General features: G+C 39.7%; 1 protein-coding gene across 6 annotated transcripts in view; it reads right to left on the reverse strand.

Moving 5' to 3' along the window:
• Positions 1–26,543, reverse strand: part of NUDT9 (nudix hydrolase 9) — a 40,839-nt gene that overhangs the window by 5,810 nt on the left and 8,486 nt on the right. For 4 of the 6 annotated variants that reach the window (XR_011970078.1, XM_072622461.1, XM_072622464.1 and 1 more), the window contains exons 1-5: positions 24,141–24,551; positions 17,769–18,008; positions 15,096–15,191; positions 13,811–13,897; positions 3,103–3,214 (exon numbers count right to left, since the gene is read on the reverse strand). Coding sequence is in view for 5 of the 6 variants with exons in the window: in XM_072622461.1 (XP_072478562.1) it covers positions 3,103–3,214; positions 13,811–13,897; positions 15,096–15,191; positions 17,769–18,008; positions 24,141–24,256 (651 nt within the window). In the remaining variant the exon portion in view is untranslated. Of the gene's footprint in view, positions 1–3,102; positions 3,215–13,810; positions 13,898–15,095; positions 15,192–17,768; positions 18,009–24,140; positions 24,553–26,543 lie in introns of those variants that run through there. The other 2 variants (XM_072622462.1, XM_072622463.1) reach the window with 2 other exon arrangements.

Consider the following 26,543-nt stretch of genomic DNA (forward strand, 5'->3'; position numbering starts at 1 on the left):
CTAAGCCAGAGAAAAGACCATTCTATTTAACAATTAAGAAGCCATTGGTAATCTTGGGGAGAGCAGTTTCAGCTGACCAGTACTGGTAGAAAGAGAGCTAGAGGACAGTTGAGAAGTGAGTGAGAGATGAGGGAGAGCAGGTGTTGAGTGGAGACATCTTTTTTTGGAAACAAACCAAAATGTACCAATAAATGTTTAAATTAAATTAAAATAAAAAACATACCTACTCATCTTAGTGGTCAAAAGCTTTGAGTTCAATTCCTTGATCATCTACCTATTGGTCACAGGGCCATGGGCAAATGATCTCATGTCTCTGAGCCTCAGGATATTCCTCTGTAAGATGAGAGTACTGACTAGATGACTCTTCATCACCTTCGAGCTCGGCCATAACTGCTATGTGACTGAGGCCAAGGGTGTAACCTTTTGTACTCCAGGCCATCTTGGAAGACGGTAGACTGCAGAGCAAGAGCTTATGGGCATCAACAATAACTCACTCTGCAAGCACAGGACCTTGCACACAGCAAGCAATTAATATTTGCTGAGCCTTAATTTCTCTAATGTCTTATAGTTTTCAAAGCACTTTCTCCACAACAATTCCACGAGGTAGTAGAATTATTATTTCTTTCCCATTTTACAGATGAAGAAATATACTCAGGAAGAGGAAATGAAACGAACATCACTTCAATCCACAATCATCCTTTCAGTTAAGGAATTCATGCTCAAACATAAACACAGGAAAAACATTTTGTTCTCTTGGTTTTGACACCATTTCCTATCTAAATTCAAATGGATGAAATCTGTCACTGAAGTGATACATGACTTTCCTCACACCCAATGAAATATTCCTAGACTTTTGCTGTGATTATTGGTGTAGTGTCATTTTACTACATATTCTTTTATATTTCGAAGAAAATAATAGTTTGAATTAAAGAGAATTAATATGAAGGAAATGTTAAATCCTTAAATTATACAGGTATATCCAGTTCTCTAAACCTTTTAATCTTTAAGATTCATTTACTCAACCAGTTTTTACTAAGTACGTACTATGTGCATAGTATGAGGGATATGAAAGAAATCTATCTTTAATGGCAGAAAGCTAATTAGAAAGAAAACATGATACATGAAAATATGAATAGGTAAGACATCATCATGACTAAAGGGTACAAAAAGATGGCAAATAAGATAGTTTCTTATAATCAGGAAACTCAGATAATATATGACTAAGTATACGTTTGCTTAAGTACCAAATGAATAATAAATTATAAAGAGGGGGGAAGATCAGAATAAGCTGGAGTATTCAGGGTAGGTTTCATAAAACTTGAACTGGGCCACAAGAAATAAAGTGGACTTAGATAAATGAAGGGAGCTAGAAGGATATTCAAGTTTGGGTGATTACATGAACAAAGTATAGTAGTGAAATAATTGAAATGTATGAATAAATGTGAGGTCAATGTGAAGGGTTCTTAGAAATTTAAAAAGTAAACTGGGGACAGATTAAAGGAGTTTCTATCATGAAACATAAAAATGGAAAGAGCACCTGGGTTCAAATCCTGGTCATTTCTGTGTAACTTGGGTGAGACTGGACCTAGATTTTTCTTCATCTACAAAATGAAAAAATTAGAATAGAAAACCTCTTATAGTCTCTTCAGTTCTGAATGAAAGAATAGCCATAAAGCACTTTGCTAACCTTAAAGTCTATACAAATATAATTATTTGGGACACCTAGGTGGTGTAGTGGATACAGCACCAGGCCTGAAGTCAGGAAGACTCATCTTCCTGAATTCATATCTGGCCTTAGCCACTCACTAGCTGTGTGACTGGGTAAATAACTTCACTCTGTTTGCCTTAGTTTCCTCATCTGTTAAAAAAAAAGGAGCAAGGGAATGAAATGGAAAAGTACACCAAGAAAATGCCAAATGGGGTCACAAAAAGTCAGATGTGGCTGAAAAATGACTGAACCACAAAAAAATGTAATTATCATAACTATTACGTTACAACTATTTTTAACTATAAGATTCTATGATCCGATGACTACAGATGTTACTAATAGTTCTAAGTGCATTATTTTATGACCTAAGGAAAGCCAAACTAATCAAACAACTCTCAGCAAATATATCTTAATGTGAGAGTGACTGTGCTGAGCACCACGGAAAATAATGACAAAAGTGAAACAATCCTTACTCTAAAAGCACTTCTATTCTAACAGTGGAGAAAGCATGTCTATAAATAAGCATGAGATACACGGACTGGATGGAAGGTCATCTCAGAGGGGAAGATTTTAGAAGCATGAGGCAGAGGGGAGGTGAGAACAGGAAAGGTCTGCTGCATCAGGTAGCATTTTGAGCTAAGTTTTGAAGGAAACCAGAGCCTGGAGAGACTGGGGGAGAGCGTTCCAGGCAGGGAAGACAGCCCCTACGACGAAACAAGAGATGGAATGTCCTGTGCAAAGCAGCAAACAGCACAGCACGGATTGACAGTAAAGGTGTGGAGGAAAGTCATGTCTAAGAAGGTAGGATGGAGCCAGGTTGAGAAAAGCTTTAAATGCCAAAGAATCTTACATCTGATCTTGAAGTTATTTAACAGGAAGCCATATACGCTCACTGAGCCATAGGGTCAGACCCATGCTTTAGAAAAACAACTTTGGCAGCTACACGGAAAACAGAATGGACAAGAAGAGACGTGAGGCAGGCTCAACAGAGGCTCTCTAAACAGTCCAGCTTTATAAGAATGATGAAGGCTTCAATCAGGGGAGTGCCTATGCAAGTGGAGAGAAGGGGACACATGAAAGAGATGCTGAGAGAAGAGCAACGAGAACATTCTGCAACTAACTGAATATATGAGTGAGAAGGCAGAGCTGAGCATGACACTGAGATTGCAAACCTGGATGGACTAGGAGGATGCAGTATCCTAATAATGACAGGGAAGTTTAGAAGAGGTACAGGTTTAGGGATATAGATAATCAGCTCTGTTTTGCACATTCTAAATTTTTATGTCTTATTATGTAAGTTTACTTGATTATTTAGCTTTATTAGTGGTTACTAATAAAGTAACAAATTTTAATAAAACTGAAAAATAGTATTTCTATTTATTTTTAATTCTTACCCCTGGGATTGCCCATTCTCCACAATCTTTCCTTTTGATTGCTACAAACTGTAAGATATTTTTCCCAGAATGAGGGTGAATGACTTTATTTCCACTGCTGTCCCTTTTCCACCTGAAAATAACAATAAAAGTCTTTTAGCCTAGAATAAAGTAGACCAGAATCTACACAAACTTAAGGATAAATAATAACAATCACAGCAACCTAAGTTATTAAAAGCAAAGCACGAATCCAACTTCACTTCAGCCAGCTAGCTTCCATTTGTGAATTAGGGTTAAAAGCAACGGTCTCTGTCTGCATTAAAATAATCTGAATTTAACACCAGTGCAAAACTAGGCAAAAATCTATCCTCTTATTACTAATTCTGCTATGATAAAGAGTAACAGCGTTTAGGGAATCTGCAGTATGACACAAACATGTTTGGGAAGAGATGAGGATCTCATTTGCAGGGAATTATAGGCCTCACAAGCCATCTGTACTTGTAAAAGGAATTTTTGGGGAGATAACATAAACAGTTTTCCACATTTCCTTAAAAATTCCCAAGGGGGAGCAGGGGGAGAGAATGAAATACCCACCCTAAGGCCAACTTGGTGCATTTCTGCAAACTTCTCATTGTTGAGACATTCTTCATACATAACCCAAAATGTGCCCTGCTGCAACCTGTAACCGCTGCTCCAAGTTCTGTTACCATGCTCCCTACCCAATCTTTGCCCCAAGACTCTTCTCCCAACCAAATATCCCTTATTCCTTCGGTTGATTCTGAAATGACAAGGTCTTGATGCTCATTTTGTGAACAACTTTCATGATCAACACCCTTCCTAAGATGTGGTGCCCAGACCAGGACACAACACTCCAGGTGTGCTCTGAACAGGACGGAGACAAGAGTAGGACCATCACCTCTCTCGTTCTGGATTCCATGCCTCATACCTGAGATCACATTAACATTTTTGGCTGCCTTGTCACATTGGTTACTCATATTGAGCTTACAATTCACTAGCTCTTTTTCAAACAGTCAAAAATTTTAGAAATGAGAGAATTAAGACCTAGTACCATTTGCTTTTGTTTTAGGAATTTACCCCATATTATTAAAAGCTAAATCAATACAACAGTTTTTCTCAGTCTCTAAAAATCCCAGATTTCAAATACAACGTCCTCCCCCAAAGCGAAGTTCACCTTCATCCAATCAATCCCCATTTTTACGGAGGGCTTGACTATTCCAGTTTCACAATCTTGGAGTCATGCTTCTTTCTTCCCTCCCTCTGTCCTCATTCCCTCAGTCACCTGCTAAGTCTCATCAATTCTACCTCCACAATGTATCTCACATCTACTCCCTTCTTTCTACTCATAGGGCCACCAACTTAATTCAGGCCCTTATGACTTTTCCCCTGAACAAGAGCATCCTAATTGATCTTCTACCCTCTCCAAACCATATTTTTCACAATCAGCCTAATCATTTCTAAAGTACTTCTCACATGCTAGGCACTGTGCTAAGTGCTAGGGATTCACAAAAAAAAAAAAAAAAAGAAAGAGGCCAAAAGCAGTCCCTGCCTTCAAGAAGCTAACAATCTAATGGGGATGGCAACAAGCAAACAAATGTGTACAAACAAGTTCTATATGGGCTAGGAGGAAAGGTGCTAGAATTAAGAGAAGTCAAGGAAAACTTCCTGCAGAAAATGCCATTTTTGTTGGGACCTGAAGGGAAGACCGGGAAGGTAGGAGGCAATGAGGAGAGGAAAGCATTCCAGGTATGGCGACCAACCAGAGAAAATGCCCAGAGCTGAAAGATGGAGTGTCTTGTTTGTGGAAAAGCAAAGAGGCCAGCATCACTAGACTGAAGAGCTATCAAATCACCATTTCTAAAGCACAAACCTGACAGTATGAGTATGCAGAGGAGGGCAAAATATACAAAGACTATAAAGGAGAAAGGTGTCAGTTTGCCAAAGAATTTTACATCTGACACTGTGGGCTTTAGGAAGGTCACTTTTAGCAGCTCAGATTAAGATGGATTTGAGGGGGACATACTTGAACTGGTCTGAACAACCATCTGACAACTGCATTAGTCCAGGCATGCACTGATAGGAACCTATACTACTATCTGAATGGAGAGAAGGAGCCATAAAACAGATGTAAAGGCAGGAACAATACTTGGCAACAAACCTGATGCAAGGATGAGGAAGGATGAGGAGTCAACACTGAGGCAGAGAGCACAGGTGACCCTCAACAAAAACTGGAAAGTGAGGAAGAAGGAGAGGGCTTGGAGAGAAAAAATACTAAGCTGTTTTGGGACACATTGAATTAAAGTTGTCTACAGGACATCCAATTCTAGGTGTTTAACAGGGAGTTGATAATGCTAGATTAGAAATGAGAAATTAGAGTTTAACAAACAGAATCAGAGCTAAACAAACAGATCTGAGACATGACTGCCTACAGATGATAAGTGAACCTGTGGTAGTTTATGAGATCACCAAGTCAGAGCTTAGAGCGGAGAAAAGAGCTCTCAGGACAAAGTCTTAGGGACACCCAAAGTTGGGGGCATGGCTCAAAACCAGAAAAGGAAACTGAGCAATCAGACTGGTAGGAAAAGATCCAGGGAATAACAATGTCTCGCACACACACCACACACCCCACACACACAAAGAGAGAGAGAGACTGAAAGAGAATGAATCCAGGAGAAGATGACCAAGATTGTCAAAGGCTGCAGAGAGGTCAAGAAAGAAGGGAATTGAGAAAAGTCCATTACATTTGGCAAGCAAGAGATCACTGGTCACTTGTATTGATAATGCATTTTTTATTTTAGTATAATCAAGTGCCTCTGATTAAATAATGTGATTAAAGATCTTTCTCACCCATTAATGGGCCTGGGAAGATTTCTAGGAAGGCCCATACCTTTTGTTAATGAGGCACTGGCTCTCAAGGGTTGTGATGCCCTCTGGCTCTGAAAAATGTATAAATACTCTGAGGTGAGGTTTTACTTGGGGGATTAGTTTTGGAAGAAGGTTTGTGTGCCAGATGAGACTCTGGGAAGACGCTGCGGAGCCCCCTGGCTTTGAAAATCCAGATGCTGGTGCTTCTCTCTCTGGTAACTCTGTATGTATGCAATGGTCAGACAGCTGGATCTGTCTGTTGATCTGCGATGTATGTATTGTCTATGATCAGACAGTTGGAAGCCACATCTGTTGATATTGATTTCTCTGAAGTTTGGGGTGCTGACTTTTTCCCCTGAACTAAGTGAATCATATATGTGCTTGATTAAAGTAACTGTTGACCCTTCAAAAGTTGCTTTCCTTTTAGAAAAGCAGATCAAAGAACCTGTACATCAGGGCCTCCTGTGTATGCCACAGTCCTTGCTGATGGATTATGGTATAGTTGGCAGGATATGTAAATTAAAAGGAAAGTATGAGGTTGTGTGGGACTGGGATAATTGTCTGTTGTTTCCCAGTTGTGGTGGCTATGGTTCTGTGAAGCCCCAGGAGGTGGGGATGGCTAAAGTCTGGGCTCAAGTGGATTAGCCCAGCTCTGGACTGTGCTGGAAGGGTGAATGCCCTGAGACTGTATTGTATGCAGAGCTGTGGAATAAGAGCAGAAAACTGCTGAATGACCAAGCAGAAGCAAAGAACTGCCAGCGTGCAAACCTTGGAGAGGTGAGCAGTAGAACGGGAGCGGAAGTTGGAGCAGAGAGTGGCCTTCATGCAGATCCAAGTGGGAGCTGAGAGAGGCTGGCTCCTGTTGTAGGAGGAGGAACCCAGGAGCTCGAAGTTCAGCCCTGGAGCAAGATAAGGACTGTGCAGCAAGGCACTGAGTATGCTTTTTTGCAGCATTCTCCTGGGACACTTTGGGACCCAAGGGGTAAAGTTGATTATGATGGGTGCGGTGAAATGTCCTGTACCCCCAAGGACACCACCCTGATGGCTTTGTTGCCCAGCCAAACCTCAGAAATTGGAAGTGGGGGCTGGAGCATTGTTAAGACTGGGACCTGGTTTATCTGAGTCTGCACCTGAGAGTGCCTGCAGGGGCAGTGTAAGAAGAACACAATCCCAAGAGGACTTTGCCTGGACAATTTTGTTTGGGATAGAGGAAGGAGCTGGTTGCTCACTCATCAAAGAATGATGTTACGTTATGCATATACCTTTGTGCTTGTTTAAAGACATATGGCCACCTGGTAACGAGTTGCTATGTTACGTATTCTGCAAATGTGAATTACGCTGCACTTACTTAAGGTTAATGCCTATTCAGATACAAGTTGCTCACATAATGGCTGTGAAAAATCTTGGGACCTAATGCATTGATATCACATTTTTTGTTTCAGTATAATCAAGTGTCTCTGATTGAATAATGTGATTAAAGATCTTTCTCACCCATTAATGGGCCTGGGAAGATTTCTAGGAAGGCCCATACCTTTTGTTAATGAGGCACTGGCTCTCAAGGGTTGTGATGCCCTGAAAAATACATAAATACTCTGAGGTGAAGTTTTACTTGGGGGATTGCTGAGGGCCAGGAAGGAGTGCAGTTGACAAGTTAAGGATAGACCTTTGGGGAAACTGTTCTTTAAGACTGTGCTCATTATCATCTGGACTGGCTCTCCATGCCCCCCAGATGTTGCTGTCTCTGTGACACAAACAAGAGAACTACACAATACAAGGGATATGTAAAATAGATGCCCTCTAGGCTAACAGTCTTTAAGAAAATAAGACTGGCCAAATCTCTAGGACTGACAGGAGACGGGCAACATGTCATGTAGACTTGGAGTTTCCGTCTATAAATACCCTGATCCTTGGATCAATAAACTGAGTTGCCCTATCTTCTCCCGCCTGCCCGTATGTCTTCCTTCTTCACCACATCACCGAGCTGCGTGGGGATGCAGGCCGTCCACCACAAATGGCACCTCAAACAGGGACCTGACCCAGGAAAGGGACTCGTCTTTCTGTGATAGTGGCCCCCTTGGAAAGAATTTCAAGTTATGACAAAGCAACTAAGGTAAGGGGAAGCCTCGAAGAACCCCTGCAGGGGCATTTCACTTTGTCCAAGGTTCACACAGGCACAGTAAAATCTCAGCAATCTCAGGCTTATGGGGAGAGCTTACTGTGTTAACAGAATCAAAAAGCAGATTCTGTTCATAAGAAATGAGAGCTGACAGGTAAATAGCAAAAGTAAGGTTAACAATGGGTCAGATACTTTTTAAGGGCAGAAAGACTCAGGTAGAGGCGGATGCGGAGAAGGAGGAAGGAGGAAGGGAGAGAAGAGGTGGACTCCTGGTCAGAGGAAGCCTCAGCACCCCAGAACCCTCGGCTCCCACAGAGCCACCATTCTATACTCCTCCAGAAAGGAGAAGACCAGCAGGTCCTTTATTCAAGGCTCATCTTCCGCCTATACCACTGCAGCCTCCTCCTAAAAGTCAGCTATCACTTTTAGAAAAAACTTTCCAAGAGGCTAGGGAAAAAGGAGAAGAAATACCTTTGGAAATGAGGCTACTATTGCCAGTGACAGAAACCCCAGATCCCAATAACCCAGGAGGAGTTGCAAGAGAATTCACCCCTCTGGATTTTAAATTTTTAAAGGAATTAAAACAAGGGGCAATCAATCTTTGGACTAAGGACTGGATCAAGCAATCCTTACATTCAGTCTCTTCTAGACAGCATTTCTCAGACAGTCCTATGCCCCACTGATTGGTGTAATTTAGATAAAACCACTCTTGAAGGAGATTACTTAATATGGAAATTTGAATTTCATAAAGTATGTTTGGAACAAAGTAAAAGAAATCAAGCCACAGGTCTAATTTGGGCAGAGGATTTCTGACAATCTTTTCTCGGTTATTTGAATTCTGTCTTATTGTCTGTATATGTATTCTGTCTATACATTCTGTGTGTTTACTCTGTTCGTGTGTTACACTTTCCCATGTTTTCTCTTTCCTTCCCCCTAATCCCTTCTCTCTGATGACTGCAGCATCAGGGAAGAATATGGGAGAAAGAGAGAGAGAAACTAATCTTATATTGCTAAAGGCAGTTTCAGATAAGGTATACAAGGAAATAATATACGTGTAGTTTTAAGGAAAAGCATAAAAGTTTTGGAAAGTTGTTAGTAAAATTCTTTCTCTCTTTCTACCTTCTAACCCTGGCCAGGTTGTGAAGGTAGAGAGAAAGACAAGAAGAAATCAGGGAAGCTTTTTCCCTCATATCAGAGAGGCAGACAGACTGACTAGCATTTTAAGTATCTCATACCTCACCTAAAAGAAAAGTTTTTGTATAATGGGAAATAACCAAAAAGTAGTTATTCTGGTCATATTTTAAGTGAAACTTGTCACTCCTAATTGGATGTTTAAGACAGGTCAGAATTTGTTATATTATTTGGCATTAAGGCAAATTGGAAAAATGCATAGATCTGAAAAAGAGACATCTCAGAGATAAAGTTTTTGAACTCTCCCGTAGAAAGAAGGGGACTTGGCGCCACTGGATAGTTGTCCAGAAGTCTCCCTCACTTCAGCTGATAGATTCAAAAGCCCTCTCTTTCAAAAAAGCTCTTAAGGAATGGACACAGAAGTAGAATTTATTTGAGTAAAGGTTAGAACCATTAAGATATTTTTTTGCCCTGCCGTCCCAACTCATCATCCAGCTAGGACTACAGTGAATTGTAACTCTTATCATCCCAGATTAGATCAAGGGAAGAGAATGCTAAAGAATAGTAGGGAATTTAATTTACCTTCCCTGAGAGTAGGGGTTGGGTGACAGCAGTATCACAAGCCAACCAGCCCCTACATTTAGTAAGCCCAGTCTTCTATTAATAATATTTATGTGATGGTTTGGAAATGTAATTAATGACACCTAAGGTTCTCTGTTTGTGTTACTATTGTGCTTCTAAACTTTTATAGTCCTGTATTGTAAAAACTGAGTAACCCCTATAATCCAGAAACACTGTTAGAGAAACCAATTTATCTGAATTTTGTTGAAACTAAAAGATGTTGGGAAAATTGTGTAAAACTGGTTACATTATTTTAAATATTAACTGTCCTGCTAACCTTGTCTTACAATGTTTTGGTTTTTTGTAATTGCCATTTAGAAAACCAGGTATTTTCACCTTTGCCTGTTAAAGAAGTTTCAGTGAAAACAATTTGGCTATCACTTTAAAAGTTATAAGACTGTTAACTAAGTTATTTGGAGTTACTTACTGTTTTAATGCTAAATCTAAAACTGTTAATTGATTACCATGTATAGAAAGAAAGGAACTGAATGAAAACTCTAACTAGATTAGTTCTGCCCATTCAGAACAGTCCTCCTGTATGCTTGGGGGTTGGCAGGCTTAGGTGTGGTACCAATCTCCTTTATTTTGTAAAATTCCTAAGGCCCCTGGAAACCATCCCTGTGGGTACTTTCATCAACCCTAAGAAAGAAACTTAATTGGCTTATGCAAATTATAAACAATGAATAGGACTTGCTCAGAAGTTGTAATAAAACCAAGAAGGACTTTTGGCAATTGGCTTTTACATCTGGACAAGTTTTAAACTTGAAAAGGAAAGATCTTAAATGGAATTCCCTTACGCATATGAGTCCTGGTAATTCTTTATTACTTACTGTAACTCCATGAGAATAGAAATGACTATCTGGCTCTGAGCTGATGAGTGAATTTTGTTGTTTAAGGCGAAAGACCATAAAAAGACCATAAATACTTTTGTTTTGAGTTTGAATTTGGGTATAGTTGTTTGCATTAAAACAGTATCTGAGAGAAATACCACAAGCTACTCATTACACTCCCAATGAATGCTGAACTTCCCAACAATGCATGACACGCTCACCTGCCAAAACTTGCTTGTTAAGGCCTGTCAGCAGACTTGATCACTGATCAGTTATAACTTGCATTTTGTGTGTTTAAATGGAAAATAATACTACAACTTTAACTCTGTTACACAACACAGGAAAATGTAATAATGTAATAATTTTTCTTATATTCTTTTCTTTCTTTATACTTCCACTGCCTCCTTATTTTTATTTAATGCCCCCCAACTGCACCCAAGACTACTACCACCCTTTCTGGATCACTCCAGCAGTGGGAAGTATTGCCCACTCTGAGGACCTACAGTACAGATCAAGGGTGGGAAACCTGTGGCCTTGAGGCCACACGTGGTCCTCTGGATCCTCAAGTGCAGCCCTATGACTGAATCCAAACTTCACAGAATTCTTTCATTAAGGGAACTGATTGAGGATCCAGAGGGCCATGTGTGGCCTCAAGGCCACAGGTCTCCCACCCCTAATCACCACAGTTTCCTACTATAGATGATAGGGTAGAACTGAAATGAATCACCAAAGCATAAAGACAGGGAAGGGAAGAGAGTGTTCTCAGTACTTTATGTGAAGAGATTGGAGGTCAGAGTAAGGAGAAATAATAACTCCTAATATTTATATGTTAGGGCAGCTAGTGGGCACAATAAATAGAGTGCCAGATCTGGAGTCAGGAAGACTCATCTTCCTGAGTTCCAATCTGGCCTCAGACACTTACTAGCTGTGTGACGCTGGGCAAGTCACTTCACCCTGTTTGCCTCAGGTTCCTCATCTATAAAATGACCTGAAGAAGGAAATGGAAAACCACTTTAGTATCTTTGCCAAGAAAACCCTAAATGGGATCACCAAGAGTCAGAAACGATCCAAAATAACTGAACAACAATATGTATGCAATACTTTAAGTTTGCCTAGTGCTTTACACACGTTATCTCATTTTACCTTCACAACAACTAGGAGCCAGGTGCTATTATTATTCCCATTTTACAGTTGAGCAACTGAGGCAGTTAGCAGCTAACTGATTTGTCCTGGATCATACAGCTAGTGTCTGGAGCCAGAACTGAACTCAGGTCTTCCTGATTCCAGGTTCATTACTCTATCTGTGGCGCCATCTAACAGGGTTAGGGGTCTTAAGGCAGAGGAAAAAATGAGATGATAAAAGATTATGATAAGATAAAGAAATTTCAGAGTTCAAAACATGGAAGAACACTTGTGGGTGATGGCAAGATCAAGTGAATGACCAATTTGGTGTGCACCTGAGGTAGAATGGAACAGCAAGTGATGGAAATCAATAGAATGAGGAAAATGAATTGCTACAAAGCTGTAGTTTATATGAAGCAGTCTTGTGCTGGTTCTCAACCAAGAGAAATGAGGCCTATTTATTGAAATTCCAAAAGAATGTAATAAAAATTTGCCTTCATTTTAGGCCCACTGCACAAGCAATGAAAATTATGTTACGGCAATAATTCTTATATGGCCAATATGTGACTAATCAACAAGCATTTATTACACAGGAGATGACAGGAAACAACATCCAAGAAAGGAGCCAAGACAAAAATCTACAGCTTGAAATATTTATATATAAATGTACAGAGCTCAAGCTTTGAGCATGACCAGTTAGGAGTCCTAGGACAAGAAGGCAAACATGACCTCCTCACAGGGAATTGGAGGGGTGAGATCCATACTTGAATGTGACTCTGTATAGGTAGACCTATTGAACTCTATTATAAGGAAGAGGGTGATAACAGAATGTTCAAGGTTAAGAAGATATAGTCATGTGAGGAAACCCAAGAATCAGAGAAACAAACATGGTAGAGATTGAGAGTGAAAACCAATGGAGGTAGAAAAGAAGTACTTAGTGCCTTGGGTGCTCTTTATATTATCTTATTTGGTGGTGAGTTCATCAGCACCAAGTTCAATTACCATCTCAAAGCAAACGATGCCCAGATCTCTTTAATCCAACCCTAGCCTCTCTTCTAATCTCCACATTCACATCATCAACTGGATGTCTACTACTTGACATTTCAGAACGGATGTGCTAGAGGATGTGGACACACTTAGTTTGTCCAAAACAAACTCACTGTCTTTACATCTAAACCCTCCCCTCTTCTGAATGTCCCTCTTACTGATGAGAGCATAACCAGGAATGAATAAATGAGTAAATGAATAGATGAATGAAAAAGGCATTCATTAGGTGCTTACTATGTGCCAGGAACTGTGCTAAGCACAAGTGAGGCAGCTCCTACCCATAAGAAATTTACATTCTAATAAAGGAACGAAAAACATATGAAAGCTAGAGGAGGAAAACGAGCAAGATGAGTAGAAAAGATGGTAGAGTGGCAAAAAAGAAGTACAGCTGGGCACTCCCAAACAGCTCCTCCACAGAAATCTAAAATCTGCACCAATCAAGTCCTGACTTTGAAGCCAACTCTCTTATCTATTAATGAAGTAGTTTCAACTCAGATAGAATTGGGGGCCACTAATCCATACGTAAGGATCCTTGTGGGGCACACACTGACTTAGTCTTAAAACTGAGTATCATCTGATGTACTGTATTTTTTTATTTTGTTAACTACATCCCAATTACATCTTAATCTGGTTTTGGTCATGCATCATGTGTCCGCACTACACTATGGTGTACCACAATGCGACATGGTAAATACAATTACGCAAGATAAAGCTACAGTACATTTAGAATGCATTTTCAATTCAAACAAATGTTTATTTAGCATCAACTTTGTAAGAGGCTGCAAAATGAGCTGAAAGAAATGGCAAACCACTCCAGTATCTTTGCCAAAGAAAACCCAAATGACTAAACAATGACAAATGTGAAAGATACTATGCTGAGCACTATGATACAAAATATTTTAAGTAAAAGTTTAAGGATATGATTTGTGTTTTTCCACATCCTTTCATTTCTTTACTTTTAAAGTGTATGAATTTTTACCTAGTAATGATGGGATCTGCAGCATGGTTTGGGCCCCAACGTCCCAAAAGTCCTCGGCCAATCAGTCCTGTCCGCCCTGCTGGATTTCTAGAAGAGAAAAGCAATATGGTAATTTTAATTTTACAGTTTCTTTTTATTTCAAAATAGAGCCCAATCAGCATAAACCAAAAGAAAGAATAAAAACAACTAGAGGAAAATCATGTCTCAAATTTTACGTTTCATGGATATCTATTAATCATTTGGTTTTTAATCTTATCTTGCTCTATTCTATTTTACCTCCTGGATTTGACCCAAAAAAGAGATTTCATTAACTAAAGAAGCTACATATCACAGAAGATCCTGTGACCGTTGCACTTTGAACCCACAAGTGGTCGGGTGAGATAACAAGCATTCATCTGTTTGATGCTGTGATGTATCTATCTCTATCATTTTGAATAACACTGACTATGCTCTTTTCTTGCTTACTCTCTTCCCCCCGCAAAAAAAAATTCATATCTATAACCAAAAATAAACATGCTTATTAAGTATGCAAATTTTGCTTCACTTTTTAAAATGTCAGGTTTTTTCCCAGCTGGAAAGGGAGTTTTGTTATTCATCATGTACACTGACTACACAAAGTGCAACATTTAATAATAACAGTTGTGATACCATACAAAGTTTTTCACAGAAAAATCTCAGAAATGCTGAGTTTACAAAATTTATGAAACAAAATATAACTTTTGACTAATCTGTTGTCTGAAACTCAACAAATACTAGTAATTCAATAACTCAGTAAATTTCTTCCAGGTAACATGTTCTTTGAAAACACAAGTTACCATGGTGTAGTAATAAAATTTCCTTATTAACAATCTTTCCAATTTGCTACAGTTCCCATGATTTCCCCCATATTTCATTGTCTGGCTGTGTCTCTTTCAAATGCCTATTTCTCTTTGGCAGTTAATTCACCATTTTTTTAGATGCACAGAATTCATTCCATAGCAGAGATGCGAATTCACAAATTTAATTGTTTGGAGGAAAACTCATTTGTTTATAATAGAAAATTGTTAAAAATAAAGAAATAAAATAATTTTGTTCTTGAATCTATTTTTAAATGTGATTTTGCTGTACAAAATAAAAAGAACTTTTATTTTCATTCCATTATGCTTAGCTGACTGCATAATTTCAAAATGTATTCCCATCAGACAACTGCATTAAATTTACAACTTTAAAACCAATTCCCTGCAAAGTTACTCAATAAACTAGTTATACCTTCAGAAACAACTGATGATTCAGCCACAGTACCTACCTAGGTCGTCCATTTTCAATCTCATACAAGCCATTCTGGCTCTTTCGTTCAACATGTCCATCCTTTTCATTAAACTTTGGAGAAAAATTTCTCTCACTATAAAAAAAATAAAAACCAGTGCCAATAAGTAATGATAATTTAATATTTCCAGTGTTTAAAAACTCAATCTGTTATTCCTCAAAGATAGTTAATGCTGAAATAAGTTTCTGCTTCTAAAAGTTGACTTCCACTTTCCATGTCTGCATCCATATCTCACATCCAAATAGTAAAGAATAAAACTAATTTATGCTTCAATTTTTGCACAGATCATTAGTGTAGCTTACTATAAACAGAGCCCACACATCATAATAAATTTAGAGATATATTCATTATATTATGTCTTAAATTTATGTCCCAACATCTTTTTTACCCCAGTCTAGATATGCAATTTCATCAGTTTAAGGAGTTCCTTGATGAAGAAATTCCATTTACTATACAGATTCAGCAATCATTCTGCAGCTACATCTTACAGGAGTTACTTGGGACACTAAGAGATTTAAATGACCTGTTTAGGTTCATAAAACCAATCTGGATCAGAAACAGGACCTGAGTCTAGGTTATCCTGACTAGAAAGCCCGTATTCTATTTTCCTAATCTGCTAATCTTTACATACTATCTATTTTAAAAGATGAGGAGATAGAGAAATTCTATAAAGAACTTGATAAGACCCTCCAAATTAAGTTCACATACGTTTTAATGTTTGAAAACGTCAATGAAATAGGAGAGGACGGAAGAAAATATATTGCAAAATGAGATTCAAAATCAGGAAACAAAAGAATCCAAAGACTTGTAGCAGATACAAAAGCCTCACAAATGCTTTATCATGAATACTTTTTTCAAGAAGGGAATTAAAATTAGTGAAAATGCAAAAAAATGAAATTGACTAATCTTAACAAATATGAAAAGGCTAGTTACCAAAGTGAAAGTGAATACAGCTCTAGAAACAGACCAAAGATGTCTTCTGAGACTGTATCTACCTAAGCACACCCCAAATAGGCTGGACATACAAATGACTTAAAAGGTGCAGAAAATTAAAATCCCATTATGTTTATTGTTTGACAAAAACACAATATTTTTTGCAAAGCAAAATACCACCTTACAGCTGCTTCTTATGTCCATATTAAGGTCCTAAGATTCCTTGAGAGAAACAACAAAAATAATTTGGCTCTGATCATTAATATCAAGGAATAAAATAGAGATATATATGCTTGCCAAAGGTGAGGGCATTCACTACAAAAAAAAAAAAAACAACAAAAAACACAAACAGAAGAACAATTTCCTATAGATGGTAAAGCCTTCCAGTTGTTTCTGTTTCAAATGGCATTCTGCTCATTACAATAAACTCTGTAATACTTCAGGGTCTCCTAAAGGAGATTCACAAGCACTGTGCCAGACACAGAAAACAAAGACAAAAGCGAAACAGTCCTCATCCTCACAGAGTTACCAAAATAGCATGGGAACATGTGGATATGGAGGGGTATGCAAAAGAGATACAAAACGATTTGGAAGAAAGCTGGAAGAATAGTAGGACTGGAAAAAGTTAACAGAGCAAAGTGGGAAGGAGCAGCTCGGGCCAGGGCTGAGGGAAGATAATGAGCCATTTGAGCATGCTAAGTCTAGGCTGGTTAATCATTGCCCATCTTGGACAATCTGCTGCAGGTGTAAACATAGGTGGGCTGGTCTCATAACAAAAACAGCAGCTCCTTAAGAGCTGGGAACTGTTTCAATCTTCATACTTGTATTCCCAACACCTGACACCAGCAGGTACTTAATAAATGCTTGATGATTCATTAATAAATTAAAAAAACACAAAAGCAAAGGGTAACAGATGAATAGTCTACAAGCTGAAATCACAGGCAGGCCATGATCTGCACTGGGGGAGCTGGCAGGACCAATGAGATCCTGGAATCACTGACTGAAGCACGGAAGTATTCACAAATGGAGGGCAGACACAAGAAATTCAAATCAATAAACAGAAATGAATAGAGCTTACTCATGATCAAACCCCGAGTGCCCGTTGCTAATCACAACTACTCTAAGACTGAGTCTATCGAATTTTATCCCTTATTTATAATACAAGAGTTAGATAGAATGCTGACTTAAGACTATATTAACGTTAATCTCATGCAGATAAAATTGTAACTTTTTTTATAAATGACATACATATATGAATAAGTTCTGCACTTCTATGAATTTAGATGAAATTTTTTCTTCTCTTGGAGTTTCTCTCCTGTCTGTTAAGCTTTCCTTTCTGTATTTAAGTCCTTTTATAATTCTTTCTTTTTTCATCCTGAGGGTTCCTACAATTTGAGAATTATATATACTCCTTAAATATTAAACTAGAATATGTTAGAAAATAATCGCTATGAGATGTACCTAGTTAGAAGAACAACAGGACAATAAACCTGATAAATACTGATAAATTGCTACACAGCTAATCCTATATATCTGAATCATCACAAAAATTAACAAAAATAATCAAGCACTATATGTCAGTATGACAAGGGAGTTAAAAGCAAACATGAAGAATTAACAACTGCAATCTTCAGTACTTAAACCCTCAACTTACTAATAATTTCATTACCCCTTAATCAGGGTTCACATTGCTGCTACATTTATACCTAAATTACTTACCTGATCTGTGGATCTGCCCACATGGGTCCAGCCAAGACAGAGACGGCAGTATATTCCACGGGATTATACTCCTGCCACTCAACAAGCCAGCCCACTTTCTCATTGGGTACCTGACTACGTTCAACTTTTGAACCTGGATAAGGTGACGTTCGAGCCTTGTTGTGGGAATTTTCATCAGCACCATTTGAAGCCGACATAATGACTGGGCTTTGATGGAACAGATGTGATGAAAATGAACTACTAAAAGAAAAAAAGATAAAGGTGTTACATAGATACTCCTAAAAAAATTTTTTTTTTAAAAATCTGCCTTGGAGGATCTGAAAACACCATTTTTTCAAATACTTTAAAAACTGAAATTAACAACATCATCTCATGTTTCCCACATAATCCACAAACATGTACTAAGCACAGTGCTCTCCTTCAGAATAATCTCTTCTCTCTAGGTTTTCCTGACACTGCTCTCTCCTCGTTCTCCTCCCGCCCACATGACCCTCCTTCCTCTGCCAAATCTTCATCCAGGTCACAGCTATTAACCTTTGGTACCCCCCAAGACTCTCTTGTGGATACTTTTTCCCCTCTATTCAGATAATTTCCAGAATTATATATTCAGCAGTAGTTCCTCTCCTGAGCATCTGCCCCACATCACCAACGGCTTTCCGAATAACTCAAACTGGATGACCCATAAGCATCTCAAATTCATCACATCCAAAACAAAATTCCATTTCCTTCCAAGTCCTCTCCTTCCCAATATTCTCGAAGTCACCCAGGCTCACAACCTTGGTCTCATCCTTCTGCACTCACTCAACATATCTAATCTGTTGTCAAGACCTGTCACTGATACCTTTATTCACAACCTCTCTAATATCTCTTTTCTCTCTGCTAATAGCCTACACACTGGTGCAGGCCCTCAACACTTGTCACAAAGCACAAAGATCAGGAAACAAAAGAGGCCAATGTCCTGCTCCCCACTCCCAACTCAACAGACTGTGGCTCCCCACTGCCTTCAGTATAAAATACCCTGTATTTGGCATTCAAACCTTTCACAATCCAGAACCTTTCTATCTTTCCCGTGTACACTCCCCTCGCCCATGGACGTTACAATCCAGCTACTCCTCATATAACATGCCATCTCCAGACTGCAAACAGGCCCTACCTGCCTGGAATACACACCCCCCACCTGCCTCTTAATTTCTGTGACCTACAAAACTCACCTCAAACCTTCAAGAAACCTTTGCCGGTGGTCCCTTCCTCTCTCCCCTCTCTACACACACTGAGACTGCTTTTCCTCAGAGCTTACCTTCCATTTACACTAATATAGATATACATATATATACACACACACATATTATATACATACATATGCATAAATATATATAATTTTATTTACATAGGTATTTTCATGTCATCTCTCCTATTAGAATGTGCTCTCCTAGAGAACAGAAATCATATTTTGTCTTTCTTTGTAAGCCTAACACTTAGGAGATTACCTGAAATATAATAAGCTCTTAACAAATAAATAAATTTATGTGGTGCTTAAGAACCACCTAGAACAATTAACTCTCCTCTCCACCTTTGAAAGAGGTCTGTTTAAATCAATGCAAGCATGAAGAATTAAATAGGTTAAATTCAATTTTACAAGTGTGTTTTACCTCATCCCTGTGTTATTCTTTGAATAATTAAACAGAATTAATAATAGCTAATATTTATACAGAGCTTATTATATGCCAGGAACTTTACAATTATTATTTCATTTAATTCTCAGAACAACCTCAAGGTTGGGTGCTATTACCATTCTCCTTTTACAAATGAGGAAACTGAAGCTCTCCGCATCTAAATGGAAAACAGGGTCTCCTAATAGTAAAAAGGGGGGGGTAGGTCCTTGGTGTAGGGATCCTGACACCTGAAATCAAACAGAACTAAAGGAGTTTTCCTGTTACTTCTTTTCACAGTAAAAGTGTTACCTTTTTTCATATTAAATTTCGCTGAGCACTGCAGTAAAACTATAAATCTTTTATAATGGGTCTTTTTGTTAACAATTATCAAGCATATTTGAACTGCTACAATAGGATACAAGTAAAATGGATTCATTATTTGATTTTACTGTTTTAACTTTGTTGACATTACTTGTTGCAACTTCCTACTCTGGGAAACCAGAGAAAGTTCTTAAACTTACCATCTCTTTCTCATTGTTTTAATAGTTATATATTCATGTGCAAGTTTAGGTCTATACAGTATCACATCTTTTCCTCAAAGGGAACATAGGATAAAAATGTGAAATGGTAAAAGATGTTAAAATTTTCATTTTTAATGGATTAGTAAACTTCACTTTGGCGAAAGCAACAAGATTAGACTGTTTCCACTTGAGAATTAGGATATAGGTGACTGACTTTCAAATGTTTTCCACTACGTAAAAGAATATACTTAAAGGATATAGGATAACTGTAATTATATTGGCAGCCTTAGAATTTCAATTGCTGTGCTAGTGAAAAACAATGGAAAAGGCCAAGTAAAGATGATGTTCCTAAAAGACATATTTTAAATTCTATTCTGGAGATAATAAAGTACTGACTTTCAGGTACAACTGAACATTCATAGATACCTATTCACACAAATGTCTAAATACATGTTTTAGTAACTGTCTTTGGATATGTTTTAGAAAGTTTTAAAGTATGAAGTTGGATTGAGCTTTTCACATATAGAATTGTTCTAATTAGTAATCAAGAAACTTTTAAATCATGATTTTTAAATGAATAGATAAAAATAGATATACAAAATAGTTGAATGTAAGCTCATTAAACACAATACGTTTGCATAGTCACATAATTCTAATGGGTTTAGCTTTAGGAAAAGATTGGTCTCAATTTGTTGAAGCTCATACATTAAATGGACTCGTTTTCCAAAGCACTTCAGTATGTGCAAGTCAGTTTAATGGATGTTTAAAAAAGAAAAAAAACATTTATTTTGGGAACTCTTACAGAGGAGATTTATTTTTATTTGTTTGAAGTCTCTCTGATAATATCAAGAGATAAAAGGGACTTATTTTATAGTCAGGTCCTGAAAGGTTTTTTTTTTAAAGATTCTTCCTCTAGCTCATAAATAACACTAGCCAGACAATGTACAGGTTCAGGTAAAGTCTGAACACATCATATGCAAAGACTTTCAGATGAATTAAAGGTAGCTTAGCTTAATGTTCTTTCTAAAGTCCTAACATTCATTAAGTAAATTCCCTAAGACTTACACTGGCTTTCAACACATCAAATTATTACTGAAAGGCCAATATACTTGGGTTTGTACTAAGTCTTATTATTTGCAGGTTTAAGCAGTAGTATCAAGGAAATTACACTTCAAAAGTGGCCTGGAACCTAGAAAATCAATCTATTATAAGAAACCCCTGTGTAAATCTGCCCTTGAAACAAGGCCCATTCCAGGTACTGTTAATAACAGACACCCCAGTTAAAAACACAAGATGCTGATTCTGGGATACATGTCTCTGAATCTGAGTAAACCAAACTGGACAATCTGTGAACAGGGACAAGGACAAGCCCCCTTAGATACAGAATTTCAAAGGGAAAACAGGGCAGCTAGGTGGCACAGTGGCCAGAACAGTGGACCTGGAATCAGAAAGAGCTAAGTTCCAAACATGCCTCAGAGTCTTACTAACTGTGTAACTTGAGACAAATCACTTACCTTCTATTTGCGTGTGTGTGTGTGCGTGTGTGTTCGTCCTTCGTTGCCGAAGAAGACCATGCCATTAGAGAAATGATGACATGACTTGCACTTGACTTTGTTTTGAGTGAGGGAGAGCTGTGCAGGTCACCAGCCTCATTTCTCCTCCAGAACCATCTGAATCCAGTGACCAGATATTCATCTGGATATCCTCATCTGTAAAGAGGATATAACAGCACCTACCTCCCAGAGTTGTTGTGCAGATCAAATGTGATAATAATTGATAATAATAACAACACACTTAGGACAGTGCCTTGTATGTAGTACTTATTGTTACAATGTTTCCCTGAAGCAGATAACTTCATGAAATAAACAACTAAACCCAAGACAACAAAATAAGAAAATTGCTGCTTAGATATTACTTGTGTGGCACATACGTATTTGACCAAAACGTTGCCATTGTCCTGCACTGGAATTGCATTGGGGAATTAGGGAAGAATCTGGAAATTAAACATAAAGGGACTAACTGATTGGGATTGGGTGCCAGAAAGCAGGTTCAAAGAAGTTTTGTGTTTTATAATACTTAAAATTGCTACTACAAACAGCAATTTGCTTTACTGTTGTGTTCAATGCTTCCTAATTCTTGTATCTGCCTGTGGAAATACCTGCCAGAAACTTTATATTAAGGTATCTAGAGAAATCAATAGGATATATAGAAGAATGTAGTAGAGATTCATGTATCATGTGATAATCCATCAAAGGGGGTAATGTCTAAGAGAATTTCTGGTTTGCCTGTTTTTGAAAGTGAATTTTTAGAGCATAACTAACTCTATTCTGTTCTGTATTTGCCATTTTACTGTGTATGACCCCTGCATGAACTGTAGGACCAAGAGCAACAGCTGGTTTTCTTAAATACTTTTCTAAGGGTTTTTTGCTCCCCTAATTGGTACAAAAAACTGAATTGTTTAAAAAAAAGGAAAAATTGAGTCTGCCTCCATTAACTATTGTCCTAGTAGGTAGTTAGTTCTCTTTGATTACAAGGACATATCTCCTATTCATCTCCGGAGTACAATTGATTTCTCTGTATTATGAGTAGCCTTTTTTTCCTTTGTGTCAAGTAATACATAAACTGTTGTCCTGTCATTCAGGCACCTCAGTACGGACAGACAGTACAGGCAGAGATACTAGGGCCATTGCCTTCTCCAGCTCATTTTGTAGATGAAGATTATGTAAATGACCCTGAGGGGCTTCCCCTCCCAGTTTGAATTTTTTTTTTTTTTTAAGGGGCCATCCCTTGAGTAACTTAAAGAAGCTCACTCAAAGTGAGAAGGTGATAAGACCTTAACCTGTAAGAACCAGGCTCTCCCATTGCATCCTGGGTCATCTTCAGTCATCCAGATGAATATCTGGTCACTGGACCCAGACAGCTCAGGAGAAAGTGAGCCTGGTGACCTTGCACAGCCCTCCCTTCCTCAAAACAAAGACAACTGCAAGTCATGTCATCGTCTTGATGTCATGGTCCTCTGAGAGAACAAAGGACAAACACAACAACCTTTGAGATGAGGAAACTGAGGCAAACAGGATTAAGTGACTTGCCCAGGATCACACAGCAAGTAGGAGCTCCTGAGTCCAGGGTCCACCAGCAAGCCTCCAGAGTGTGCTTCTGTATGCAACCTTGGCAGCTGGCGTTTACAGTGGTGTTTTCAAAAGCACAACTAACTTTTTGTTGGTTTTTTTTTTTCACATCCTTAAGCTTGACACTGAAAACAATGCTTCTTGGATGGAAACTGGAAGTCTTAAAACAGCTAAGTATAGACTTTCTTAAAGTACTCTGGATTTGTTTGGGGTTTTTTTGACCAAAGGAATGGGCACATGTATGAAATGTTTCTTTGAGTTTTGAGCTGAGTAAAGGGGAAGCAGAGATGGCACAGGACTTCCAACTTCCATCCCAATGTGTGTATATTATACATACACATATACACACACACCACATATACACATATATTCAAGCAAACACAAAAAGTAAAGGTATACCTCACTATTGGCAGTAAAATCTAACAGCAAATATGGAAACAAAGCCCTCCACTAAAACATAAAACATATACAGAAATTAATAGAGTAATTGGGGTTTTTTACACTTTAGGCACAAAATTCAAAGGTCCAAGTGTCACTTCTGGATTTGCCCAATCAATAAAACGACGTCAACGTCTAGAATGACCACACATGTACAACGTGTTATCAAACTGCTTGCCTGCTCAACGAGGAGTATGAGGAAGAGAATTTCGAACTCCAAAATTTTTAAAAGGTTGTTAAAAATCGTTTTTCCATGTAATTGAGGGAAAATAAAATAACAAATAATTATAATTCACGTTTCTATATTACACTTTTATAATTTGCACAACTGTAAAAATAATTGTTTTTTCAATGCGATGCAAGCTCCTTGCTTGTGTGCGCGGTTCCCTTCTCTCCCCTCCAACCCCCCACCCCCAGTGTCTAGGAACGCCTGGGGATGCTCAGGAAACGGTTTCAGGACTAAACTAGGAATTATTTTAGGGAGGTGGGGGAAGTACCCCGTGCACAGCGGGGGGCGCACAACTCGGGGGCGCACGGCAGCGGGGCTCAGCGCGCCCTCGGCCCCCTCCCCCAGACCCGACAATTCCGGGGTCCGCTCCCCCGAGCGGGGTCGGGGCCGGCCTCGCGAGGTACCTGTAGGGCGGCCCTCGCCCCGGAAGCTGCAGAGGAGCCGAGCCGCGGCCGACCCAGGACAGGCTCGCACTGAGACACACGGTAGCTAGGGCCTGAGCCAGGCCGCGCGCTGCCATCGGCGTCCCGGACGCGCTTCGGGGGGCTAGGCCGCTCGGGCTGCCGGGGCGGCCCGCCAGGGGGCGGGGGACCGGCCGCTCTGCAGCCCCTGCGCCGGGGCGGGCTCCTCATCTATCTCCGTCACACCCCGCTCGGCGGCGGCCACGCGGGCAGGACCCCCAGGCGGCTCCGGGGGTTCCTAGGGCAGCCCAGCCTCGCGGCCGGGGAAGCGCCCGCGACCCCCGCCCTCTTGGCGACCTCACGGCCCGACCCCCGACCTCGGCCGCGGAGCGTCGTGACGTCCCGGCCGTGCGCAGGCGCGCAGGACGACTGGGAAACCATTCCGGAGACTTCACTGCGCAGGCGCGCTGGAGGGTTAACGCTCCATTCCGAAGTCTTCACTGCGCAGGCGTGTTTGGACAGGACGGGGCAGGGGCAAGCAGTTTAGAGTCCCGGCCGTGGAGGCACGCAGTCCAGAGGCTGGGAAGCCTTTGTGGAAGCGAGATTTGGCACCAGATCTGCGTTGAGCCGGCCTGGTTCTGCTTCCCAATTGGGAGAAAGCAATGGACAAAGTACAACTTGAGCCCCTTTGCAGAGGCGGAGGACTGGGGGGGAGGGGGCCAGAGGGTGATTATGCAATATATGTAAAACTGCATGACGTCACCTCTGAACTCGCCCCAGTCTGGAGCGAAAATAAGGGGAAAGGGGGCGCGAGGACAAACTCCTGGAATCTACCGCGCAGCCTCAGTTTCCAGTCTCTGAGCCTGTTTAAAGATGTTAGAGAAGATCAGCCACAAATTGAATAAGTTCCTGGATAACGGAATGAAAGAATGTATCAATTGCAGACTTGCCAAATGACCCAGATTCCTTGCACCTACTCTTGTGGGGGAACTGTAGCGACCCACCCAGAGTTAAATTGTAACCATTTTTATTGCTGCCACAAGCTTAGAGAAACAGTTGCAAGATGTTATCAAAGCCCAGAGCCCCTGGTTGCTCAAATGTATACAATTTTAGACAAAGGGGCAGCTCGATACTGTAGGATTCTGCTCTGTTTACTGTAGGACCGCTAAAGGAAGGGGTAGGGAAGGCAGGGATGTAAACCTAATGGTGTCGTTCAATCAAAATACCCAAAAGAGCAATTGCTCAGTGTTTTGGCTGATTAGCTTGGGGAGCTGGGAGCATACCAATCAAACCATTTTTCACCAGCTGATGATTCACTGTCTCTTCCCCTTTTCCCTCTATTCCATCAATCAGATCAAAGCCTGTCCCTTCCAGGGCACGTATAAGATGAATGGTGAAGGAATTAGTGAGCCAGCTCCTGATGTACACAGTAAATTATTGTCAGGGTTTGTGGCTATACCCTGTCTTGCAGAAGACCTAGGCGTGGAAGGCACTTCAGATCCACCATGGAGCCAAGTGACAGATTCATCTGTTGCCAAAGTTAACTGCCATTGCTGTTGCTTGAATCAGGAACAAGGAGTTCATTGTTGTTGTCTTCATAACCAAGGAGCTGAATGTTGGTAGATTCACAATGGGTTACTTGAAGAAAAATCTCTAAAATGAAGTCACCTCAAAAAGCAAAAGCATCTTCATGGTACTCCATGGGTCTGGCTGCCTCTACTCTGTGGTAATGGCCAAGGGGTGAAGATCAGCTGGAAAATCCAACAAGTCAGTGGAGTCAATCAATTCCCACCCAGTGTCCAGTGTTACCTACGATAATAAGGAAGGATGCAAACCAGAATCTAGGGTTCTTCTCTCCACCAGTGCATTTCTTCCTGTCTAGATGTAATCACTTTCTTTCCCACTGACATATAGTTGGACAAGTAAGCAAGACCTACAATGTCTCTCCAGTTCTCTGTCCCATTTATCACTACCTGGTTTCTACCATTTTGTTCCCCCATCTCACCTTGGAGGACCCACTAGTCAGTCAATAATCATTTCTTAAAAGCCTATTTATGTGCATAGTGTGAAGCATTGGAGGTATAAGGAAAGGCAAAACACAGACTATGCTCTCAAGGAATTCACGGTCTGGTAGGGGAGACAAAATGCAAACAACAAGGTACCACGAGCTGTGTACAGAATAAGTTGTGTTTGTCCTTTGTTGCCGAATAATTAAAAAGGGATTGGGAAAGACTTCCTGTAGAAAGTAGGATTCTGGGCTGGGACTTGCAGGAAGCCTGGAGGTGGAGATGGCTCCATAATGCATTATGTTACCGTTTTCTTTAATAGGGAATTGATCAATTAATTAATTAAATCATAAAATGTATGCATTTAGCCTGTTGCCTTTTCTTTAATCAAGTTCTCAGG

Source organism: Notamacropus eugenii, chromosome 7 (genome assembly GCF_028372415.1).
Source record: "Notamacropus eugenii isolate mMacEug1 chromosome 7, mMacEug1.pri_v2, whole genome shotgun sequence".
Lineage (NCBI taxonomy): Eukaryota > Metazoa > Chordata > Mammalia > Diprotodontia > Macropodidae > Notamacropus > Notamacropus eugenii.